The sequence below is a fragment of the Babylonia areolata genome, chromosome 1 (genome assembly GCF_041734735.1).
Source record: "Babylonia areolata isolate BAREFJ2019XMU chromosome 1, ASM4173473v1, whole genome shotgun sequence".
NCBI classification, from domain to species: domain Eukaryota; kingdom Metazoa; phylum Mollusca; class Gastropoda; order Neogastropoda; family Buccinidae; genus Babylonia; species Babylonia areolata.
Window position 1 is genome coordinate 45297890 of NC_134876.1, and position 24340 is coordinate 45322229.

The following is a 24340-nucleotide window of genomic DNA, read 5'->3' on the forward strand; positions in this document are numbered from 1 at the left end:
TTCATCTCCGAGCCCTCGTCAAGATGTCACGAGGTGTGTGCAACCTGCTCATTCTCGGGCTTTGAACCATGGATACACAGATCAAGGTTTTCCTCGAACAGTGCAGATTTCATCGGACTAAGACCTAAGCCCCTAAACACTCCAACCCCAAAGGCAGGTCGTTAAACTCAATTCAATGCCACCATAGTCTTTAAGCGTCAGCATATATGTAGTTTAAAATTCATTCATGGTTCGAAAAATATCTATGACAAGACTTTTAAGCGTTGCCCCAGCCATTTCTCTCCCTGTCTCCCTCTCTGATATTTTGTGCAAACGCGGGTGTGGGAATGATGATGAGTGTGTGCGTGTGTGTGTAGGTGTGGGGGGGGTGGGGGTGGGGAGACCTAGTGGAGAGGTGGGTTGGGAGACGGGGAAAGAATAAATGGGACGTTTAGTACCCCGGGAGGGTCATGGAGTCAAGTTCCCGAGGAGCCACTCGAAAAGGATCAAGGTCACAGCGAAGGATAGGTCTGGGGAGGTAATGGACCAGGTGTGCTACAGACCCGAACTCTACCTACTACCTGGCCAGAACAAGTAAGGTCAGCACTTCCATATTGTGCCTTCCGCTCATTTTGTGATTCCTCGCGAAAGCTATGATGTACACAGATTGTAAACAGATCATAGAACGGTAAGTGAAAATTTCCTACAGCTAGAGTTAACTTCTCCCATAAAAACAACAACAACAAACAAAAAAACAAAAAAATCAACCCTGTCCTATCTTGGTCATGCCATATTTTTCGCTTTTCACATGGTCCTTCCTTGACTGACAGACATGAAAACATACATACAGATTCTTCCTCATTTCTGAAGTGGCGTATTTCACTTTTAAGAATTAAGCAGACAAAAGACAACCAGTCATTACCTCTTACGAAGTTTATATGGCCATGTCTGGGGTTATCACTACCCCCCACCCCCACACCCACCCCCTTCCATTCCTGAACTATGACTTCCGCATACAGGCAAACAGCCCAGCACAACTTTTCCCGTATACCACTGGATCAGGTTCTGATCTGAATCCATTTATCCAGTCAACGCTACGCAGTTTGAACATGTTTTGGAGGAGAGAGGGGTGGTTGAGGTGGAGAGGTGGAGGGGTGGAGGTGTTAGCTCCATTGTAATCGTGGTAGAGTTGTTTTTTAACCTCCACATCTCAACAACGGTCTCCCAAAGGAGGAAGAAGGAGGTGGGTGGGAAAGCCAGATTCTATCTCGTCCCTTCTGCTAACAGCTAATCTGTGCCAGCAGCTATACTGTACAAGAAAATCTCTTCAGGCCGGGCACCACCGCGTGAATTGCAGGCGGCAACAGTCAAGGTTTCGTCAACACTCCCGTTCTTTGACCTACAGCCGCGCTTGATCCCGGGCTTAGCGCGGCAAGCTGCTTTTCATCACCTGGCCGTGAGGGAAGGTCTTAAACACACTGGCGACCAAACACCACCACGTAATGCTCAACACTCCCGCTCGGACCCCTTTTACTTCTCTCTCTCCCCCCGCTCCTTGCCGCCAAGGGAAATCCGTTCAGCGACCTTGTTGGGTTCCCGTTTATCCCACGCTTCCAAGGAAATCGGGTGGATATGTGTGTCCCAATAAGTTCAAGTTCGGTGGATAATATTGTTTTCAGTTTTCGTGTCAAGTAAATTTACTTCATCATCTTGATAAGAAACTTCATAGGAACAAAATACATTATATATTTCATGAATGAACAGTTGGACAGGTCTGCTCCTTTGTCATTGCGGGAAAAAAACAAAAAAAAACCCCACCTCGGAAGCCTTCCCGTAAAAAATAGATTTCTCAGTGCAGTAGCACGTTTAGTACAATCGTAGATTCAGTTTCGGGCTTCTTCATTTGCAAAAAATGACTGCAAACAATATGAATGATATTTCACAGTTAACAATATGTCAATCTTCGTCCGTCCACTTAATTTTTATAAATACATAATATACCCCCTTCCCCGCACCCCTGTTTTTTTTCTTCCTTTTTTTCTCTCCCCCTTATCCCACGCTACGCACAAGCACTACGGGGTCAAAAGAAGGTTACGAAATAGGCACGGCCACGCAGGGTCCACCCAGCGAGGAATTCGAACCAGCCTATCGCATTTCCGGGTACACATAGCCCTGGGTAAACGTGGCCTTCTGTTTGAAGACTGCGCGCCAAGCATTCCGCACGTCTTGTCGGCTCCCCAAACAACGGCCAACCGCGAGGAACAGTGGAAGGCGGGAAGTAGAGAGAAAGGGCGGACTTCGGCAGCAAAGAACACGGGGCAAGACGGGTCTTGAACAGATTAGCAGTAAGCAGCGCTACTACCCATATGTCATATATATACGCCCTGTGGCCTGCTGCTGCCGCCGCCTGGAGATACTGGTTAAATGGTTACCCTGTTGGTACCTGTTTTCTACCTAGAGCTGGTTAAATGGCTACCCTCTTGCTGTTACCTGTTTTCTACCAAAAGCTGGTTAACTGACTACTCCCTTGTTGCCCATTTCTTGATGGTGGTTAGTAACTGGTTACCTTCTACCTGGAGCTGGTAAACACGCACACCCTGTTGTTGTTACCACCACCCCCTTCATCCCCTCCCCCCTCCAAATTTGGAGCTGGTAAAGCAGTACAAGCATAGTGCTAACATATCCATTTTCTTGTACTTTTAGCAGACCGTCAACTGGGAACAAATATAAATCAAGGACTGGGGAAATGTTCTGAATGGTCCTTGAAGACCTCAAATGGCCACATGCTCATCTGATGGACAGACCGGAATAAAATGGCCACAAAGGCAGAAACAAGACAGAAACAATACTGGTGCATTCTTAAAGGACGGGATTTGACACAGCCATAAATAACCTATTTTGGCTGGAGTTATCAATAACCATCTCTTGGTTTTATATTTACGTTTCTGGTTCTTTGTGACGCTCCATCCTACCCCCTTCCCCTGTTCATAAAATATTTTCTTCTCTCCAATTCACAGAATTGAATCTTGGAAGATTCTCCGAAAAAAGAAGGGGAGAGATTAGGACTTGGGGAAACGGAAGGGGTGTGTTCCTCCTCGACCGCGCGCCTGCTCCTTACTTAACCATTGCCTTGCCACCCCCCACCCCTCCCTCCCCTCTCCGTCTACAAACAGACCGTGCCGAGTATGGGGCCGCAAGGGAGGAGGAGTAGTGGGAGGAGGATTCTGCTGCATTCCCTGGTGCCACGCTGTGGCTTTTCTTTTTAAGTCATTACATCTGTGTTTAAAGCCTACCCTCACTGCACCAGGCAGCCCATCAAACAGCCATCACAGGCGGCATGACGCCTCTTTTTTCCTCCCAGATGCTAAAGACGCCACCATACAACAGTTGACGCCACAATCAAGACGAGAGGTGGGAGGCACCGAGTTAAACCGATTCATGAATTTCAAAACTTCTGTCGCCAGTCCCACTGCAAAAACGGCACGGAACCGAGCGTTCAGAGCAACAGCTGACGCGCTCTTTGTGTGTGTGTGTGTGTGTGTGGTGAGGCTGCTTAAGGGGTGGCGGCTTTTGAAACTTTTTTTTCTTCTTCCCAAACTGTGCTTCTTTCCCAGACCAACTCTTGGTCGTGGCTGTCTGAAAACTAATCACGCAGTATCTCATACGCCACCTTCTTTACAGCTGCAGCTGCTCATATCTCTTGATGTACTGGACGTTTTTATTTGCCGTAAATTTTCAAACACACGCGCAGACACGCACGCACGCACGAGCGCGCGCGCACACACACACACACACACACACACACACACCATGACGGGGCGTCCAAAATATTCGCTTTGTAAGTCTGTTCTTTCGCACTAAGGCCGCGGCTACAATGCACAACACGCCGCCGACATGAAGGAGGGAAACAAACTCAGTTCTGGCATTCTGTCCACTTCTCATCTCTTTTCAGTCTCCAAGCACAATCACATTCAATGTCGTGATCCGTCGCTTTAATCAAAACAAATAAATCTGACTGAAACCTGGAAACTTTGCGACAACCGCCACGGTCGACAGCACTGATGTGAGGACGCATCGCCGTCTTTCTTGGCAACGAAGCAATGGTAACATCTCCGTGAGGGGTCGAATCTGAACGAGGGTTTTGGTTTGTGGTAGTTATTTGTTTGTAGTGAATCACTTGTGCCTGACTTGGGATGAACGTGTCGGGGAAATTACAGAAAGTAGGAAATTTTCTTCTTCTTTTTGTTTTTGTTTGTCGCTGATTCAATTATTATTAATGTTCGACCTTTATCTCCCATGCCACACTCTTGCTTCTGATCACATTAAAAGGGCGCTTGTGTTCTGAACATGGATCAAGAGGTTTTTTTTTAGTTTTCAGTCCAGATTATGAACAATAATACAATTAGGAACTCTGAGCCCCTCACACCCACCCCTGCTCGCTCCTCTTTGTTTTTCTTTCTCCTCTTTTCTCCTCCTTTTTTAATTTCTTATTTCCCCTCCCACCCCCACCCCGCCTCTATCTTTCTTTTTCACCCAGTCCACTGTAACCCAGACGTGTATCCGTGTCACTGTGTACCCTCACCGACTTCACTCTGATGTTCACAGCACAATGCTGACGGTGTCATTTACTCTCTTCTGGCACCGGTGCAGCAGCCTGTTGGTACCCCTCATTCGTTTTTACCTCGGGGTCAAAGCTGGCTTGCCCAGATCAACCTCGGGATCTGAGTAGACAAACCTGGAATGAATCCCCGGCGATGAACTTCAACTAGTCAGAAGTGACCCTGCACCAGTTGGATTTTACCCCCCCCCCCCCCCCCCCCCCTCATAAGGGATATAGGAATTAATTCTGTCTAACTTGAAATGACCCCCGGGGATATGTTTGCGACATTCAGAATCAATCCAGGCTACTAAAACAGAAACCCACCCACAGTTGCAATGGGGATCAGGACTGCTTCAGAACGACCCCCCTTTCCTCTTTCAACTGCTTGGATAAACCCGTGGAAAGGGGCTAAACTCCAGCTAGAAAGTTCGATCTGGACAGCTTACAAATGACACTCAGGGCGTCATTCATGACTTGCCCAGAATGAGGCCGGGGTAGAAAACCCAAGAAGGGGGGCAGATAAAGACTGTCACACCGGCATAGGCTGAGTGCTGCCAGAGAGAGAGTATCTCTTTGGTGAAGCGGAGAAGGTATCATCATGTACAGCCAAACGACTGGTTTTCCATCTGCGTCTGCACGCGTTCCTGCCACACCGACAGTCTCGTTTACAGTGTTGTTCTGTCTCTCAGTCAGGGGGTCCAGGTCCCACTGACACAACCTCGGTGATGGATTCACTATCCGCTTTCATGGCATGGCAGGCTTCGTCTCTTCATCAATCATCGCCTCTCTCTCTCTCTCTCCCCCTCCTCTCAGTTACTCTCTCTCTCTCTCTCTCTCTCACATACACTGATTAATACAGCAGACTGACATGCAGGAAAGAGCTACATAACGCATTTAGCAAAATGATGTAGAGTTGTGAGCGATTGTCAAACGGACTTGTGTGTGTGTGTGTGTGTGTGTGTGTGTGTGTGTGTGTGTGTGTGTGTGTGTGTGTGTGCACGCGCGCAAGCATACGGGTATGCGTATGAGTTTAGTTCAAGTATGTGTGTGTCTGTGCCAATGCGCGTGCGCGCGTGTGTGTGCGCGTGCAGGCGCGCGCCCGGCGGATTATGACTAAACAATGGTGGTAGAAGTTCGAAGAATGATTCATGCCAAAGGTATTTTCCCTAAAGAAAAAAATCGTCCAACAGCTAAACTGAAACATTCTGTCTTTCAGGACTAAATTTCCTTTCCATCAAAACGGACACAGGTGCTGGAACCCAGACAGCCAGAAACAAATCTCACCAGAAACAACAACATACAGAACCAACCCTCTGTCTCAGTCGGTCTCTCTTTTACCCTGTCTGTCTCTCTGCCTCATCCGAAACAACGACATACAGAGCGGTCTCTCTTTCTCCCTGTCTGTCCCTCTGTATCTTCCTGGCAGCAAACACACTGTTCAGGCTACCTGGTGGGCTGCCCATTCTCACATTTGTGTGTGTGTGTGTGTGTGTGTGTGTGTGTGTCCGTGCGTGCATGTATGTCGGCTGTCGTGGCGAACCAGGCTCAAACACGCACTCTTTAATCATAGTGCAGCCTTTGAACTGAGCCCTGAATCCAGGAGAGGAGAGAGCCTGCCATATCACAGACCCCGTGCAAATAGCGAGCATCCTATCGTCTCACATACCGACCTGCCCCCACTACCACCCCCGTCCTTTCACCCTCACACTCTTAGTCCTCTTCCCTGCCCTCTAACACCTCTCCACCGTCTCTTTCTTCCTTTTCCTCTTCACTCTATCCTCCCTATCCGCCACCCCCACAACCCTCCCACCCCCCTCCTTCCCTCTCTTTCTTCCTTTTCCTCTTCACTCTCCCCTCCCTATCCGACACCCCCAACCTCCCCCTGCTCCTCGTTTTTTTTCCTCTCTCTTGCTTCGCTTCCTCCGGTCTGTCTTCACTGTCCCAAGTCCTGCCCATCTCAGGTGTGTGTGCTGGCGAGCAATGCAGATAAGGAGGTTCCAGCATGTACTCTAAATTGAAACTGTCAACAGACTGTGAGCGAACCAACACAACTTCAGAGCGTCTGTTAAGAAAAAAGGGGTGGGTGGGTGGGTGGGGGTTGAAACAAGACTGACTTTGATCAGAAGTGTTGATGTTTCTGACCATAGGTCATTCTTCAGGGTCTGTGTTTATATATAAACATAAATACTATACAACAGTGGAAAAGGGCAGTGGAGGTGAAGGGAAGACCTAAAAGAAGCTATAAGTATTATTCAGCAGAAAAAAAGCGGAGATTGGCAGATACGTGAGTACAGATCCGGAGGTCCTGATAAGAAGAAAGGTAAAAACTGGCGGTGGAAAAAATAAGGGGCAAAGAGGCAGTAGTGGAAGTAGTAACGATGACAACATTAACAGCAAAAATAGTGATGAAGAGAAAGCACATACACGGGGCGGGGGGGAAAGGGGGTGGGGGAAGAGGGAACGAAAGATAGAAAGAAAAGAAATGATAGGGAAGTTTGTGGTCAGGAAAGGTAGAGGGGAGGGAACGGGGAGGGTCAGTGATGCTGGTCACTTTCGTGCTGAGGCCCGCTGTGCCACCATTGGTCAGTTTTGTGGACAAAGCGGGTATCTTTTGTTTTTATCACCGAACCAACACATCTTCTGTTCATCGAGTGTCTGATGAATGAAAAACATTCATTTCATATCTTGTAATCGAGAACGGTCACTTCTTCGATTTCACCCCCCCCCCCCCTCTTTTTTATTTTTAAATCAGCTTTGTTTATACTCCCTCTCTCTATATATCCCCCCCCCCCTCTCTCTCTCTCTCACACACACCCATACACACAAAAACGCGCGTGCTCGCGGACACAAAAAGAGCAGTCTCTTCCAAAGCGTGTGCTTTGTGTTCAGATTTACTCTTTGGGATATGGTAAATTTTATTTTACAATATCTTCTCATCTTCATATCCCCCCCCCCCCCCCCCCAATAAAATAAATATTAACATTACTACATAAACTCACAGGTGCGGTCACCGAGTACTGCACCACTTCCTGGCACAGCTTCTAATCCTGGGGTGGACACAGTAATTAAACGCACAAAGACAAGTGGTGGGTGGGATGGGATGGGAAGGGTGAGTCTAAAAATATAGCTGGCTTCAACCGGGGGTCGCCTATCACCAGGTCCGTGAATCCAAACATACAGAGAAACGCTTGAGACCGAAAATACACCCAGGCGATAAGGAAATTGCAAGTCGTATATCTCTGGACTGACAGGTCAACTCGGATCAAAGCAAGTCACGCGCTCGCGATCGCGCAGGCACGTTCACACACACACACACACTGAGAAAGACAGAAACAGAGACAGAGAGGGAACGAACGAACGCAGAGAGAGAGAGAGAGAGAGAGAGGGAGGGAGGGAGGGAGGGAGGGAGAGAGAGACAGAGACAGAGACAGAGAGTCACAGACAGACAGACCAACACGACTGATAAAAATACACACCGTGATGATATCGCCTTCCTTGAAAGCCAGGCTCTGTGGATCATACACGTTGAAGTAATCCTTGACCGCTCGCGCCTGCACGGCAAAACTCGCTTCTGAAACACACACAACACATTCACAGTTGAGTTCCGAGTGCAGTCTTTTTATTTCATTCTATTAGGCCAACATATTTATAAAAAAAAGAAAAAAAAAAAAAGAAAAAAAAGGAAAAGAAAAAAAAGGTGAAGAATCATTTGCACCGTCTGCAACATTTAAGGGGAACACCACAAGACAAAAGAACACTACAATAAACCGGTCTAAAAGCAGTTTTTACAAACAACACAGTATCATAATTATTTATCGTCAGATTTATGCAACGTTGTAAGGACAAATTAATCAACAAGATATTTTCAAACAGACCGTTCTTTTAGCTTTGTGTGCCCTGGTAGCTGGAACCAGTCATTCCAAATTGAACAGATGCCAAGTCAGTACAGTATCATTTTACTGCTGACAACCATGCCACAACACCTTCATCCGCAGACATCGAAATTCACTCATAATTACTCCACTGTACATAACAAATATCAAGTAACAACAATACGTGCAAGTGTGTATGCATTGGCCAAAACGTACAACTTCACAGGCTCGATTTTGTACCAAAATCAAAAAGCGAATGGCGTCCACTGTGTCAGAACCTGTGTGAGGTAGGTGTTTCAGTGCGAGCAGTATTATGCATGCATGTGTGTGGAAAACAAACAGTGCAAGTGCTTTCACACTGAACAGAAGGAATGCTTTGCATTATTTATTTTTCCAGACAGTGAAACTGACAGAAAAATAGAAACAGATGCAAACTGAATACATTCACATACTCACACACGGGCGTACGCACGTGCCACACTCTCGAATGAAAACCCAGTTAGCGACTGAGAGGAGAGGGAGGGAAAGAGACATTACAAGATGTAAAACATACTTGAGCAAGAAAAAAAACTTCAGACATGCGCAAGCTCTCCTCGCTGAACATTAAAAGGTACATGATTTGTCCATCAGTATAACCACACACACAACACTCCCCGGCATCCCCCCCCCCCCCAACCCCCAAAAGAAAATAAGTAACACTGTTACTGTCTCTCAGTGCAACAAGTGCAGGCAGAAGGGGGCACACGGGGTTTTGGCTCCATTAGCGCATATTTGCCAATGACATGATGTTTAAAACGAGTAATCTCATTTTAGCAAGAGCGGTACTGAAATACACTCTGTGTGTGTGTGTGTGTGTGTGTGTGTGTGTGTGTGTGTGTGTGTGTGAGAGAGAGAGAGAGAGAGAGAGAGAGAGAGAGAGAGAACGCCCTCTATCCCCTCTTGTCCCCTCCCACCCCCATCCTCCGCCCCCTAAAGCAAACCTCGCTTCATCTCTTTTTTCCAGAATAAACCAAATCCTCGTAAAGAGTGTGTAAACCCCGAGCTGCTTTGATGTGAATGTCCCTGCAAACTCTCTTCCCCCTTCCTTGCTCCTGTTAAACTTCAACGATAAGTTAAATGCCAGTCAGACACTCGATTTGAAATTAAATGGAGAGCTCCAAATAAGAATTCCTCTCCAAATAAACGGCAATGGAATGTGGAATGATGAAATACTTGAAATATCGGAGCTCAATGTTTTATTTTCATTCTGCTCCCTCTCATACCTGCATACACACATATACACCCACCCACAAACGCACGCACACATACATATAAAGACACACACACACACGCACGCGCGCGCGCATGAACCAATAAAAGGCGATGGAATGTGGGAGGAGCGTAAAAATACAACAGAACAACACAATGGAATAGAATAATACAATACAATAGAACCAAAAGTTTTGTTCCATTCCAGAATTCGAGTAAATATTCTTCTCTCTAACCGCCCCCCCCCCCCCCTCTTCCACACACACACACACACACACAGATAAACGGTGCACCCTTCCTTTACGGACTCCGGAGGAAATAACGCACATAAAAGGCTCTCATTAATCATTTCAACCCGCCTTTCATCCAGTTTGCATTGTCATGTCCTGTTATGTTCTCTCCTGCAGAGAGGATTACTCTCAAAAACATTTGACGACAGCCTTAAAAATATCACAGACACACACACACACACAGACACACAATCTCTCTCTCTCTAACAAAGTTACACACACTCGGCACTTTCACACATAAATGCTCGGGCGCACACACGCGCATGCAACATAGCCACACACACACACACACACACGTACACACACACACACACGAGAGCACACACAAACACACGGGTTAAAGACAACAACGTCAACAACAAAAACAACAACACACACGCGCGCGCGCGCACGCACACACACACACACAGAAAGAAAACAGGACCGAGAGAAAAATTAATGAAGTACAGAAGCTCGACTGACGTCAACAGCTCCCATACGTCTGATCCCCTGAACGAGGGCAACATTAGAGCTGCCAGCATTGTAAACACGAAGGCACGGTTTGGTTGTAGCGGGGAGGACTGAACGGACACGGCGTTTAATGCCACCAGCATGCTGTGCAGGAAATCGCATCCTCGTGACGCAACGGAATCAAAGTAAGACACGCGCCTGCGACCAATGAGGAACAGCCAGGCAGACACGAGTTACACGTGCTCCCCCCCCCCCCCCGCCTCCCCCCTCTCCGTCCCCCCAATCACAGGTAGGTGGCAGGATGGGGGTTGGTGATGTGTGTGTGTGTGGGGTGGTGATGGCGGGGGAGGGAAGAAGGGTTGAGGGGGTGACTGGTGGCAGCTGTGTTGCTTTTTCAATGTACTATCTGAAAATTAACATTTTCACAGACCTTCTCCCTTGAGTGTTTCTTTCTCTCTAACACACACACACACACACTCTCTCTCTCTCTCAAACAAATACACATACACAAGCTTTCTCCGACATACACAAGCACACATTCTCTCTCTCTCTCAAACAAACAGACACATATACTCTCTCTCTCCACACACACGTACAAACACACACACACACACACTTCAAGCTTTCTCACACACACACACACACACACACACACAGACGGTTATCTCTCCCAGGCGTATACATTTCCGAGCCGCAGCGACCTTCTCCATATCCCTCTGCGGGATCCGGCTGGGCTCTGAGCCAAACAAAAAAGCCAACAACACGACCTGAAGTGATCTACACGCCTTCTGTCGCAAAGTGACCGGTCATCGAAACGTCCACTCTCCGAGCTTTCGGACCTCAAGTCGGCTGTAAATCACCATGTGTCACGTGCCAGGCGGACACAGACACGTATGTATACACGCACAACCCCCCCACCACACCCCCACATGTACTACCTACTGTACTAACCACAATAACAATATACAATAACAGAACACGATACACAATATATATATATATATATATATATATATATATATATATATATATATATAAATCATTCGAATACACAATAATAATGATAATGGTTGCAATAATGATCACAATGATGATGACAGTAGCAGCAACAATAATTACAATTAAAACATCGACAACAAGAATGCTATCAATATCAATATCAATAACAACATGAACAACAGTAACAACAGAGTATGTGATAATAATGAAATGTGAGGTTGGTTTTTTTTTAATTTTTAATTTTTTTTTATATATTTCATTTAATATCATCTGAAACCTGGTCGGCCGGCAAGGTATGGGTGACGGACACTGAGAAGTCACGTCAACTCCACACAAAACACTAGTGGAGTGAAGGGGGAGGTAAAAAGGGAACAGGTTTATATATATATATATATAGATAGATAGAAAAAAAAAGGTAATGTTAATTCACCTCTCAGCCATGTATCAAAACATGACACAGATTTTAAGTAGTCCAGAGTCTGATAAACAATAAATTTCATTATAAAACTGTTCGCTTAAGAAGAAAAGAAAAGAAAAAAAAAAGAAAAAGAAAAAAAGAAGCTTTATCTCAAAGTCGGTTGGTTTGAAGACGGTTGTCGCTTTTGTTTTACTAGTATCATTGTCATCATCACCGTCATCATCATCATCCAGAGTAGTCACCGACTTACTTGTGACAATGATTATAGTCATGTGTTTATTTCTAACGATGCGCACATTAACCGAATCTTTTTAAACCGATTTTCTAAAACATTTTTCAAAGGAGATTTTGTCGGAAAGCCCATTTTGTGATTGTAAAACAATGCTTTAATATTCTATTTTTCTACTGTGTTTTGTTTCGATCCGCCTTATTTTCACAACTGTGTCCAACAGAAAACCCGGTCCTGTTATTGCTAACAAGGCAATACAAATTCAATTAGTTTATATTCGCCCATAAAAGAAAATTTTACTGTCAGGCCTCTTAACGCCAATAATACTACATTAGGCCTGCACTCCCTAACCCCAACTTCATGGAAACAGTTAATAGCAACATGCGAAAAATTAATTGCAACATAAACGAGCACACAGACAAAAAATACAGACGCGCAAATTCTGTCAACTATAGGATGTTTCCCTTACACAAATATATATATATATATATATATAAATAAATAAAGAAAACAAGTTTTGAACGAAGCCTGGGCCGAAACACATACCACCCTCCCCACGACCACAGCTACAGTCAGATGAAAGGTCAATCACAAAAACGTCCAACCCCCTCCCCCTCTGTAAACAGATCCACGATGTCAAGCTGTCCCCCACCTCCCCCCTGCCTCTCCCTCATCCCCTCCTCTTCCTGTGAACTGTATGACCCCAACTTCCAGCCCCCAAAACCTCCGTCGTTAATGCTGTGGGGCACTGGGAGGTTGGGGGGTGCGGGTGGGGGGGGGGGGCGGAGGGGGCCGGGGGGGGGGGGGTGAGCTTACAAGGTTCATCCCCTGGTCAGCACCAGGTTATTGGTGTGGTCACTGCCTTATTGATCACCTCTGACCGTGCGCTGGATGGCGAACAACAAACGCTGACAGACGGCTAGTCAATAATCACCCTGCATTGTCCAGCAAGGATCAGTGGTAGTAGCAGTATAATATATAGTGCAGTCCTTTGCCTGTCCTATCCTGTCCAGTCTCGCAACATCTGTCGCCTAGTTAACAGTGAGGAGACACGCGAGGTGAGAACAAAGGGAAATGATCCGAGAACCAGTATTCAGCACTCCATCGCGGGAATGACCGACAGGCACGAGGTTACCTGCCTGCCTGTTTGCTTTAAACATGTTTGATATCAAGAAACACGGCGAAATACAGCGTTCAATTCAGAAAACTTGAGCAACAACAAGCCAGAGAATATACTGTGCTCTTTCATGTGTCACAAACAATATACAAACGCAATGGCGAAAATACACACATTGCTTGATAATGAAACGAAAGTTGAAGTGCAAGACCGCAAAACTAAACAAACAAACAAACAAAAACACAAAACAAATTTTAAAAAAAACTACTATTACTACAACTACCACTGACAACAACAATAATAATAGTAATAATTACAATAACAACAATAATAATGCACTGGAAAGTGAATATCACCAAAAGTATAATGTAATAGGGAGAAGGGGAGAGGAGGGAGGGGGGGGGAGGAGAGAGAGAGAGAGAGAGAGAGAGAGAGAGAGAGAGAGAGAGAGAGAGAGAGAGTACAGAGTGAACCCGGGGCCATTCATCAAAATAATTTTTCTATATTACTGCAGAGAATATTTCCTGCCTGTTTGCCCTGCCAATGGTGACTAGGTGTGTCTTACTTTCATCTGATCTGGAAGTCGGGTCCCTGCAGCGCCTCATCAAGTCAACAGTATTTAAAAGAAAAAAAGAAAAGAAAAAAAGAAAAAAATCACCACCATCATCACGCTGCCCTTCCTTCCGCGTTTCTTTTTACGTGAACACCGAAGTAAAAATAAATCCCACTTTAAGGATCCCGTATCCCGTTTAACAGTTCGAAAACAAAACAACATGAATATTCCCAGCATGCACCACCGCCGGAAACGGGGCATGGCTACCTTTACAAAAAAGGTGGTTAAAAAACAACAACAAAAAAACAAAAACCAAAAAAAAACAACCTCTCTGTCGTGTAAAACGACTGCCCGTGAAAACCGCTGCCGACGAAAGCAGAGGAAGAAGAGAAGAACGCGAGTAGGAATAACCGGTTCCAATTCATCTTGATTCTATCATGTTATTCAGTAACAGCTCTAAAAAAAATAATACTTAACCGCCCCTCCCCCCAAAAAAACCCAACAACAACAACAAAAAACAACCAAAAAACAAAACAAAAAAAAACAGCCGCAAGCCTTCTTCCAGCACGCAGCACTGGCCTCCTCCTCCATCTTTCAGCTCACAGCTGATCGCGCTCATCCATTTTCTCAAATTATAACTGACAGTCCCTTTGGGGCTGATTTGCACAACCGCAGATTCAGACGTTTTTTCTTCTTCTTCTTTTTTTGTTGTTGATTTTTTTTTTTTAATTTTAATTTATTTTTTTGTTATCGGACTGATCGAAATACATTTCCTGTTTCAGCGTCAATTTGATTTAAAAAAAAAAAAAAAAAAAAAAAAAAAAAAACCTTCAAAATCTCACCTTACATCTGGAATAGTTTTTGAGCAGGGAAGACGGAAAGGGTTTTGAGAGAGAGAGAGAGAGAGAGGGGGGGGGAGGAAGGAGAGATTGTGGGAAGAGTAACTTGCGAAAGAGATGGAGAAAGAGTGAGAGAGGGGAAGCAAAGTTAAAATTTATTAATCGTGTCATGAACACACACACGCGCGCGCAAACACACACACACACACACTACCACAAGCTTGGACACAGATCACACACAACTCACTTCACACTGAGCCTCCTGTCCTCCGCCCCCCCCAACCCCCCACCACATACGCGCGCACACGAACACACGCACACGCACAAGAATGATTCCCAGAAGAACTCTTCGCATCAGTCGGGTCCTTGCAGACATGACCGTTGTCTGCAGAAGATGCCAACATCAATAAACAAACGCTGATCGCATGACAACGATGCTGTTTTTATATAGCTCGCCGAGCAACAAACAGCTACCACATCCAGCCAGAGACACATTATCAAACAAAGAATCAGATTCAGAATCATTTTATGATTTTGATGAAGTCTGACATAACACAGATTACCAACAGAACATTAAAAGAACTGATTACCAACAGAACAATAAAAGATGGCATAAAACACACACACACACACACGAAGAGCAAACTGAGGAAGTGTGTGCTTAAAAACAACAACAAACAACGTTTTTACACACACACACAAGTTCAAGACGCAGAAGAAACAGGGCAACTGCTGGGATCTTCACATGGCAGAAACAATTTAACTCAACTCTGGCCCGACAGAAAAAAAACAACAACAAAAAAACCGAAAAAAAGTCGGTCTTGTCTTCTTGTCTTGACTCAGAACCTCTTTTAGATCCATTTCCCCCAAAACTTTTTTTTTCAGCTAATTTGCCGTGAAATTTGTCACTGCCATTCCAAAACAACTATCAGCTGTACCGTTTGTGAGAGTTCTTCAGTTCCTCCGACTGCTGAAAGATCTTCCTATACAGCGGGAGACATGCATCTATGGGGTGTAAAACAACCCTTCTGGCTGCAGGGGAAAACCAGACCTGCCCACTCCCAGCCCTATCTTCCCTTGCCTCTCCAAATGTCTTGCACAAGGGGTTGTTTGGGAACTGGAGGCGGCTGCCGTTGAAAACAGCGTGTTTGTTTTTAGCATGATCTCCATGTTCCTTCCGGGGAAGGCATGGGGCAAGTCTGTGTGCTCTCTGTAATGGGAACCGACCGCAGCACCTCATCTGGGATTGGAGTGTTTTTGTCTGTTGTCTGTCTGTCTGCCTATCTGTATGAGTGAGTGAGTGAGTGAGTGAGTGTGTGTGTGTGTGTGTGTGTGTGTGTGTGTGTGTGTGTGTGTGTGTGTGTGTGCTATTCTATATGCCCCATGTGGGCGTTTTCTGTGATACGCCCAAATCACACACACACAAAATAACAAACACACACATAAGCACACACATAAGCACGCGCGCGCACACACACACATACACACACACACAGTGTCAGTTTTTCACTATCTTTTAACAAAAACCTAAACCGCAGCTTATAGCGCACCCTTAAAACCATTCCAACTCCACCCCAAAGTGAAAAGAGAGACATATAGACATATGATGACAGAATAAGAAACGTCATATCATACAAGGGGGACCCGAACCCGTACAATACAAAGATGAGAGTAAACAAAAAACACAGCAGTCACATCAACATCTACCGCAGAATCAACTCAAAATACCCAGTGCGTGTTGGTGTCAATAGCTGTTTTCAACGACTACGACTTCGCGGCACACGCACATACTAGAACCCGCAACAAGGCAAGATTGGGTTAAACGAATTTTATTGGTCCAAGGACAATACAACACACAATACAGCAATATGATTATAACATTGAACAAAACAAGCATAGGCCTACGATTTTGTACTTTTGTAATAGTGTGCACACAAAATTGGTTGCAACAAAGAAACATTATCGATACTAATGGCGCAAGATGAAAGGTTCTTCATGCATGCCCACAGTAAGTATGGTAACACTTTTCAACGGTCACTGAGAAAGCGTTCCAAAACTGCGCCCTGTACTGAGCGAACTCCAAATGATATAGCAGTTGATTGTTCAACGGAAGCGGTCACATGTGTGGAATTCATTGTTTATTTTATTTATATATTTATTTTATTTAAAGGGTTAGGAATCTGACCTGGCCTCTAGTCTTTAGGGGATTTTTTCCTCTCTCTATGAAAGATCAGGACTTGAAAGGAAAGAAAATGCCTTGCCTACTGCCACGTTAAAAAAATGTTAAATGTCACTGGAAGCTAGGTCTCTCATCTGATAACACTGGGAGGAGTAGAAGGGGGAACTGGGATGGGGAGATTGGGGAAGGAGGCAAAAGAGGGAGCTGCTATAATTTTCAAACCTACTTTAACCAGGGACTTTTAACAGATACTCATCTGTGTGTGTGTGTGTGTGTGTGTGTGTGTGTGTGAGAGAGTGAGAGAGAGAGAGAGAGAGAGAGAGAGAGAGAGAGAGAGAGAGAGAGAGACGATGGTAATATGAGGGTTGCCAATATGAAGGAACCCTTTCCCTATCTCCCTCCCTCCTCCTCCACCCTCCTCTACAGCACAGAACTCACGCCGACGAAACAAGCCACATGCAAGACACACACACACGCGCGCGCGCGCACACACACACACACACACATACACAAGGGGGGAGCATGAACAAGGTACCACATGCATGACAGCGAGCCGATGAAGTGTAAGACCCACGACAGGACAAGCAGCGGAAAATTGTGTTGGGCTCTCTCCAAACCACCACCACTACCACCATCTCTATCTCACACACACTTCATGCTGCTGCCGATCCAACGAGACTCACGTGCACTCGTGTATCCTGGCGCGCAGCTTGTGTCAATTGACAACAGATGCACATGAATCGTACACACCTCTCTGCCCGCCCTTCTCCACAACAAGCAAGCCTCGACAGCAACCACTTGGCACTTCATCATCCATGATCCCCTCCTCAGCTTTGCGTGTGTGTGTGTGTGTGTGTGTGTGTGTGTTGTTGTGTGTTTATGTGTGTGCGCACCCTGGCGATGATGGAGACATACACGTGCATCATGCTGTGCCGACCAGTGTGGGTTCTACTCGATCAACAATTCAGCTCAGTGATCTCCACCCAGGCGGTGTGGTTGTAATTCAAAAAGTAATAATCACAAAAGACATGTGAAATCTGTGAAGTTTCCAAAATGTTTTCCTTTCATATTATTGTTGTTGCTGTTGTTATGTTTTTATCATTTCTTGTTTACGTTGTTTTCCCATTCGTACCACGACACATGGTCGCAGTGTGCACGCACGTGTGTGTGTGTGTGTGTGTGTGTGTGTGTGTGTGTGTGTCTCCCAGCGTGCGTCTTTATAGTGGAAGTTGCCAAAGGCACCCAAGCAATGACTGCCAATATCCCCCTCCCCCCATCCCACTTGCATCATTACTTCTGTCCCCCCACCCCCACCCCCCGCCCCGTCAGTTCATTATACTTTCTCCCATTCCTCCCACACATCAAGTTAAATCTCCACTCCAGTCATGCCCATGCTCTTTCTTTTCTGTCAATGGACAAGAAATAAAGAAATCTTGCCATTTTGAAATGGCGAAAACAGTTGCTTTGTTTCTGGGTGTGGTTTCTTCTTTTTCTTCTTCTTCAAAATACAAAATAAGCGTTTTCTTCCAAATCTCACAAAGTCACAAAACAATAGAGGCCAAACTAATCATGGTAAACCACCCTTTAGTGTCACACAGAGAAAAAAACGACTTCACAAAGAAGCCAGATGTGTCACACAGAGAAAAAAACGACTTCACACAGAAGCTTTAAACAAACTAGATGTGGTGGAATACAAGGGGCACAGAACACTTAACCCAGGGGGAGTCCGCGGACTCTATGTAACAGACAGACAGAGCCATTTGTTTCAGTCTGACATGGCTCGGGTTTCCACTTGTTTTGAGTTGAGACTCGTCAGTCAGAGAGATTTCTACAATGGCAACGGCCGTTCCGCCACGGTACACGACTGACACTTATAATTCACTGGCTTTCCCTATAATTCAAGAAACACGGGGGGAAAACAAAACGAAAGAAAAAACAACCGCAAATGAATGACTCCCCACCCCCTCCCGCCCCCCAAAGTGGGAAAGGGGTGATTGGTGACATGTGCTTGACTTATCAGGCAGCAAATCGCTTTTATTAGCAGCGAGAAGCGGATTCGCCCGCCAGTTCGTTTTCTACACACAGGTAGCTTCGTAAACAACATGAGAGGCAACGTACACAACGGGAGCACCCCCCCCCCCCCCCCAAAAAAAAGAGAAAAACAAACAAACAAAACAAGCGCACACATGTGTGTGTAGACGGACGACCTACAGGTTAACAAGCCACAGCAGACGCCAGCAGCTACGACAGAATAAAAAAAGAAGAAAAAAAAAGAAAGTCTAGAACATCGTCCAGGGAACTGTCAGAGAAGAAAATACTCGTGACGGGAACATGGGTCACGGCTCAAGGATTTCCCTCCGTACCCCCATCCTCAAAACGTTCCATCTCTGCCCCCCCCCCCCTCTCAACGACTTCCTTCCATGCCCTCCTCCCCTCCCCTCTCCATCACTGCCTTCGCCGCCCACTCGCCCTGCAAGTGTAGTGAAGCAGGAGCGGTGCCAGACACAGCGCGGGGCAGAAGCCTTCACAGCACGTGGCACTCGTTTTTTTGTTGTTTTTTTCTGTGGGGGAAGGAGGGCAGGTATAGTGGTGATGTGCGGCTTGTTGCTGGTTGTACTGCATGTAGCAGCATCTCGGTCCGTCGTTTTGCTCACTTTTCCCAGGTAAAAGAAGATACTGGGGAGAAGAAAGAGAGAGGGGGGAGAGGGAGAGGAAGAGACGGAGAGAGGGAGAGAGAGGATAGAGAGAGAGGATAGACAGAGAAAGAGAGAGAGAGGACAGAAAGAGAGAGAGAGGACAGAAAGAGAGAGGGATTAGAGAGGATAGAGAGGAAGAGAAAGAGAGGGAGAGAGATGAATAGAGAGAAAGAGCGGGAGAGAGGATAGAGAGAGAGAGAAAGAGAGATGAAGAGAAAGAGAGAGAGAGGGAGAAAGACAGAGAGGAAAAGAGAGAAGATAGAAAGAGAGAGAGGGAGAGGACAGAGAGAGAGAAGGAGGGAGAGAAAGGGAGAGAGAGGACAGAAGAATAGAGAGAGAGAAAGAGAGATGGAAAGAAAGAGAGGGAGAGAGAAAGAGAGAGGGAGAGAGAGAGAGAAAGAGCGAGAAAGAGAGAGAGAAAGAGAAAGATAAAAAGAGAGAGAAAAATATATATATAGAGAGAGACAGAGACAGAGAGAGTATAGAGACAGTCAGGAGACAGAGAGCGAGGGAGGTTAACCGAAACCAAGAACTTCGAAAGATGGGTGAGAGAGTGAGGAGGGAAAGATGTGGGCATGTGGGTGGGGTATTGCTAGAGGGGTGGGGGTGGGGGAAACATAGTGTAGGGGGAGGAGAAAGAGAGATGGGGTGGAGAGGGAGGGTCGCACAGTGGATGAGACACGGATACGAACATTGTATATTGCCATTGACAATACTATCCTTTGGCAAAGGGGACAATGTATGAACAAAAGAATAAAGGCCGTTTACTGAGAAATTCACACGCTGCTAAGAGTAAAAAGAAAATCAACGACAAAAAAACAACAACAACACACACACACACACACACACACACACACACACAGAGAGAGAGAGAGAGAGAGAGAGAGAAGAGAACCCCACCCCCCTTCTCTTTTCCCTTCCCCCCACTCCCTCCCACACAGGTAAATGGAAGTTGTCAGTTATCTCGGTTCAGAACAGTTTAACCTCCTGCCCCCGCCAACATTCTCCGGTCCACTGAGGCCTGACTGTGTGAGGCTGCACGTGCTCCCCCACATCTCTTATCCACTAAACCCCACGGTATGAATACATGGCGTCGTCACTGTCACGGTTACTTTACTCTTTGTTCTGGCAGGGTATGGGTACACTGAGATACAAAGTGTTTACGTATCAGTGGATGGACAGCAGCAGCACACATCAGTGATAGTAACAACAGCTGTGACACAAGTGGTCACTGAAGGGGTGGGGGGTGGGGCAAACAATAGTAGGACCAAATATCCCCTCTCTGTCTCTCTCTCTAACTCGCTTATTTGTATTCGCTGTCTTTGTCTCTATCACACACACACACACACACACACACACACACACACACACACACATCACAACCACACATACGGTGTTGACCGAAACTAGAAACCTGCCACTGTCAAAGTGAACAGTCAATGATTTGCTGCCGTGTAAGTGGAACCAAAGAAGTACTCCGATGATACTTCACTGTTATCTTTATAGTGCTCTCTCTCTCTCTCTCTCTCTCTCTCTCGCACGCACGCGCGCGCGCGTGTGGTTTTTCTTTTATCGACAAGATAAAGAAAAAGATATTATTATTTTAGCTTTGACATTATGAGAAGGACCATTTTCTATTATCTGCAGTCGTTAATCGGGGGAAACGATGCGCATATTATTTTCACATGCATTCATACATGTATACAAATAAGAAAACGTCCGATACAAAGGAAAGGGCACGTTACAGTTTAGATACTATATGAAAGACTAACTGCCATTAATGTTTTCACACAGTTGTTCAATGTGACAACAACAACAACAACAAAAAACATTACTGTTCCTGCGCAAACCGTGTCTGGAGACCGCGTCAAAAGTTCTTCTGCAGCATCAATCTGTCTTACACTGCAACTCTCTGACAATTCACAAAGAAAAGAGTTTTGGGGGTAAATAAGAATAAATAAATAAATTTTATAATATTCTATGAATACTTTCCGTTCATATATATATCATTTTTCGTCTTTATTGTCATCCAGTTATGTGTACATGTATGTAAATGTCATTGTAAGAATGTTTCTTTAAATAAAGTAGACCTAAAACTATCAAGATTCCCAAAGCTGACTGTCCAAAAACCCTCTTGACGGAGACAGCGGGGATGAAACTTGGGCAAGGCACTCTCCAACATAATCAGATTTTCACCCAGGTAGTCGGAACAGAAGTTAACTGTCTCCTCAGCTGCTCTAAAGGTGATAGTCGGACACGACCGTCTAACGTATATACATACAAAAATATATATACATAAAAAAAATCAAATGAAGAGACCCGTAATCATCGAACTCTTTCCTTTCCCCAATCACTGAACTCCTTTTCCTCTCCCCAATCACTGAACTCCCTTTCGTCTCCCCAATCTCTCTGTGACGGCCACTGAGGACAATACAACTTACCGGGGGCATACTGCGCTGCAGCAGCAGCGGCGGCGGCGGCAGATTTCCCGCTGGCGCACGTGACACACCCCTGGCCCCCACCCAGACACTGGGGCAGACAGAACTTGACCATGTCCCGCAGCCACGTTCACCATCAGCACAAAGATTTTCTTTCTTTCTTTCTTTTCTTTTTTTTTTTTAATTATTTTTTTTTTATAGTTTACGGTGAATGTGTTTTTCCCTTCTTGTTCATTTATCAACGTCTCCAACGCCCATAAGAAAATACAGCCAGCGTTCTGCTCGCGAATGCTGCATAAGCGTACAAATAAAATATAATAAAATAAAGGTTAGCGTGACCCAAGTACACACCACAATGATTCAATCACAATGATTCAAACATACAGATCCTCTGATTCTTCGTGGTCACATCTGTGGGAGAAAACTTCGAACAAACTTAAGATGACAAGAGTGTGTGACGGAACTTAAACAAAACTCCTTCTCACTACATTAAGCAAAACTCCTTCTCACTCCAAACGTAACGCCACGCCTATATACACAGAAGGAGAGAGAAAAAAAAAGGAGAGATAAACAACAACCACACTTGGAACAGCAGTAACTAAAATCAACAACCGTTGTCTTAGTTGAATGAACACACTGCACAAACACCACCAACGGTTAACGCACTCCAGGCTGTCGTTAGTTAACTCAGCACCCTCACTGTAGTAGTACTGGGGTGCTGCAGAAACTCTCACACAGTGCCTGCATGCAACAATCCCTCAGAAAGCTGTGGTGCGGAGGAGGAGGAGGAGGAGGAGGAGAAAGCGATGAAGCGAGCGGCTAGGGCAATCAGGAAAAAGGACCCGACCCTACTCACTGCAGTTGTGTGTGTGTGTGTGTGTGTGTGTGTGTGTGTGTGTGTGTGAGAGAGAGAGAGAGAGAGAGAGTTAGTTGTGTGAAAGAGGGGAACAGTTCTTTGTCATTCGTTGGTTGTGATGTGTGCGGCAGACAAACAGAACTCGAGGAGATTGACTGTAGTAGTCATGAGAATCGTGACGTTTCTGTATGTTGGAAGGGGTTGTGCGTCAAAAGCAGCAAAACAGTAAACTATACTAAAACAAAAAGCCTATGTCTTTGTACTGTCTGGTTGTACCGCACGAACTAAAGATACTGTGGCAGAAGAGAGGTGTGATATTACTGAATGTGTTCACGTGTGGTTTAGCGTGCTTCGCATTCTTCCTATCTCCTCTTTTTCGCTTTGTCAAAATTTGTAGTTACCATCATTTCTTCGCAACTCCTTTCATCATTAATAAGTAGAAATCTTGAACGTAAAGCGGTAGTCATATGAACAAGTGGTCCGGGTCGACTGACTGAACTTAGAATTTTGTCTGGCTTCCTTCTGCCACTGGGATTCAATACAAATCTGTCATAACTAAAAATGTTAGTGACTTACTGGCTGTGCAAGTGCAGTTCATTTGAGAGAAAGAGAGAGAGAGCGAGAGAGAGAGAGAGAGAGAGAGAGAGAGAGTTAAAAGTTTATTGATTAAGCCTGCCTGGTCTGCAGCGAATTTGATTCACAATACGATAATTATTAGAGTGGGCCCACGTTGCAAAAAGACTTTCAGTCAGTTCGGAGTAGATTATAATTATAAATCGTAACCTGCCGCCTTTCCACATCAGCCCCACCCCAACCCCCACCCCTACTACCCTGCCCGGTACCTCTTTTCCACATAAACCTGCCACCTTCCCATATCAACCCCTCCCTCCCCAGCCCCTCCAGTTCCTCTTATCCCCATCCCCCTCCCTCCAGGGTATTACGACACAGAGGGAACAGAAGCTGCGTGCAGAAGCAGGTCACATGCGGGGAGGAAGGAGAGGAAAAGCGTGTGACTGGCATGACCTTGGCTGGCACGTGCATCTGTGTGTGTGCACGTGATGCACAAAACCATCAATCTCTCTCTCTCTCTCTCTCTCTCTCTCTCTCTCTCTCTCTCTCTCCAATGCAACCTTAATCGCGCGTGTCAGCTAACAAAACTTCACGCACCTCATCATACTTTTCGACGGTCTCTCCCATGAGGCATGATGTGGAAACGTTCGGTTGATAGGTGGATGGATGGTTGGTGTGTGTGTGTGTGTGTGTGTGTGTGTGTGTGTGTGTGTGTGTGTGTGTGTGTGTGTGTGTGTGCGCGCGCGTGCGTGCGCGCTCGCTCGCTCGCTCACATAGACACACGCCCTCACGCCTGCGCAATAATCCTAACCTATCGATGATCTCAAGTATATTTTCTCTCTTTCTCTGTCAGTAGTTATTTGTGCTAATTCCCTCAATGTTGGTGAAAAGTCCGTTTACTCTCTCTCTCTTTCCTAGCTAGACAGTATTCTGTGTGTGTGTGTGTGTGTGTGTGTGTGTGTGTGTGTGTGTGTGTGTGTGTGTGTACATGTATATTCATATATTCA

The 24340-nt window shown here is 45.6% G+C and overlaps 1 protein-coding gene across 1 annotated transcript in view; it reads right to left on the bottom strand.

Moving 5' to 3' along the window:
* LOC143282697 (uncharacterized) overlaps positions 1-24340 on the bottom strand; it is a 223767-nt gene that overhangs the window by 56949 nt on the left and 142478 nt on the right. The window contains 1 exon segment of the mRNA XM_076588421.1: positions 8056-8150. Within this exon segment, the coding sequence (XP_076444536.1) occupies positions 8056-8150 (95 nt within the window).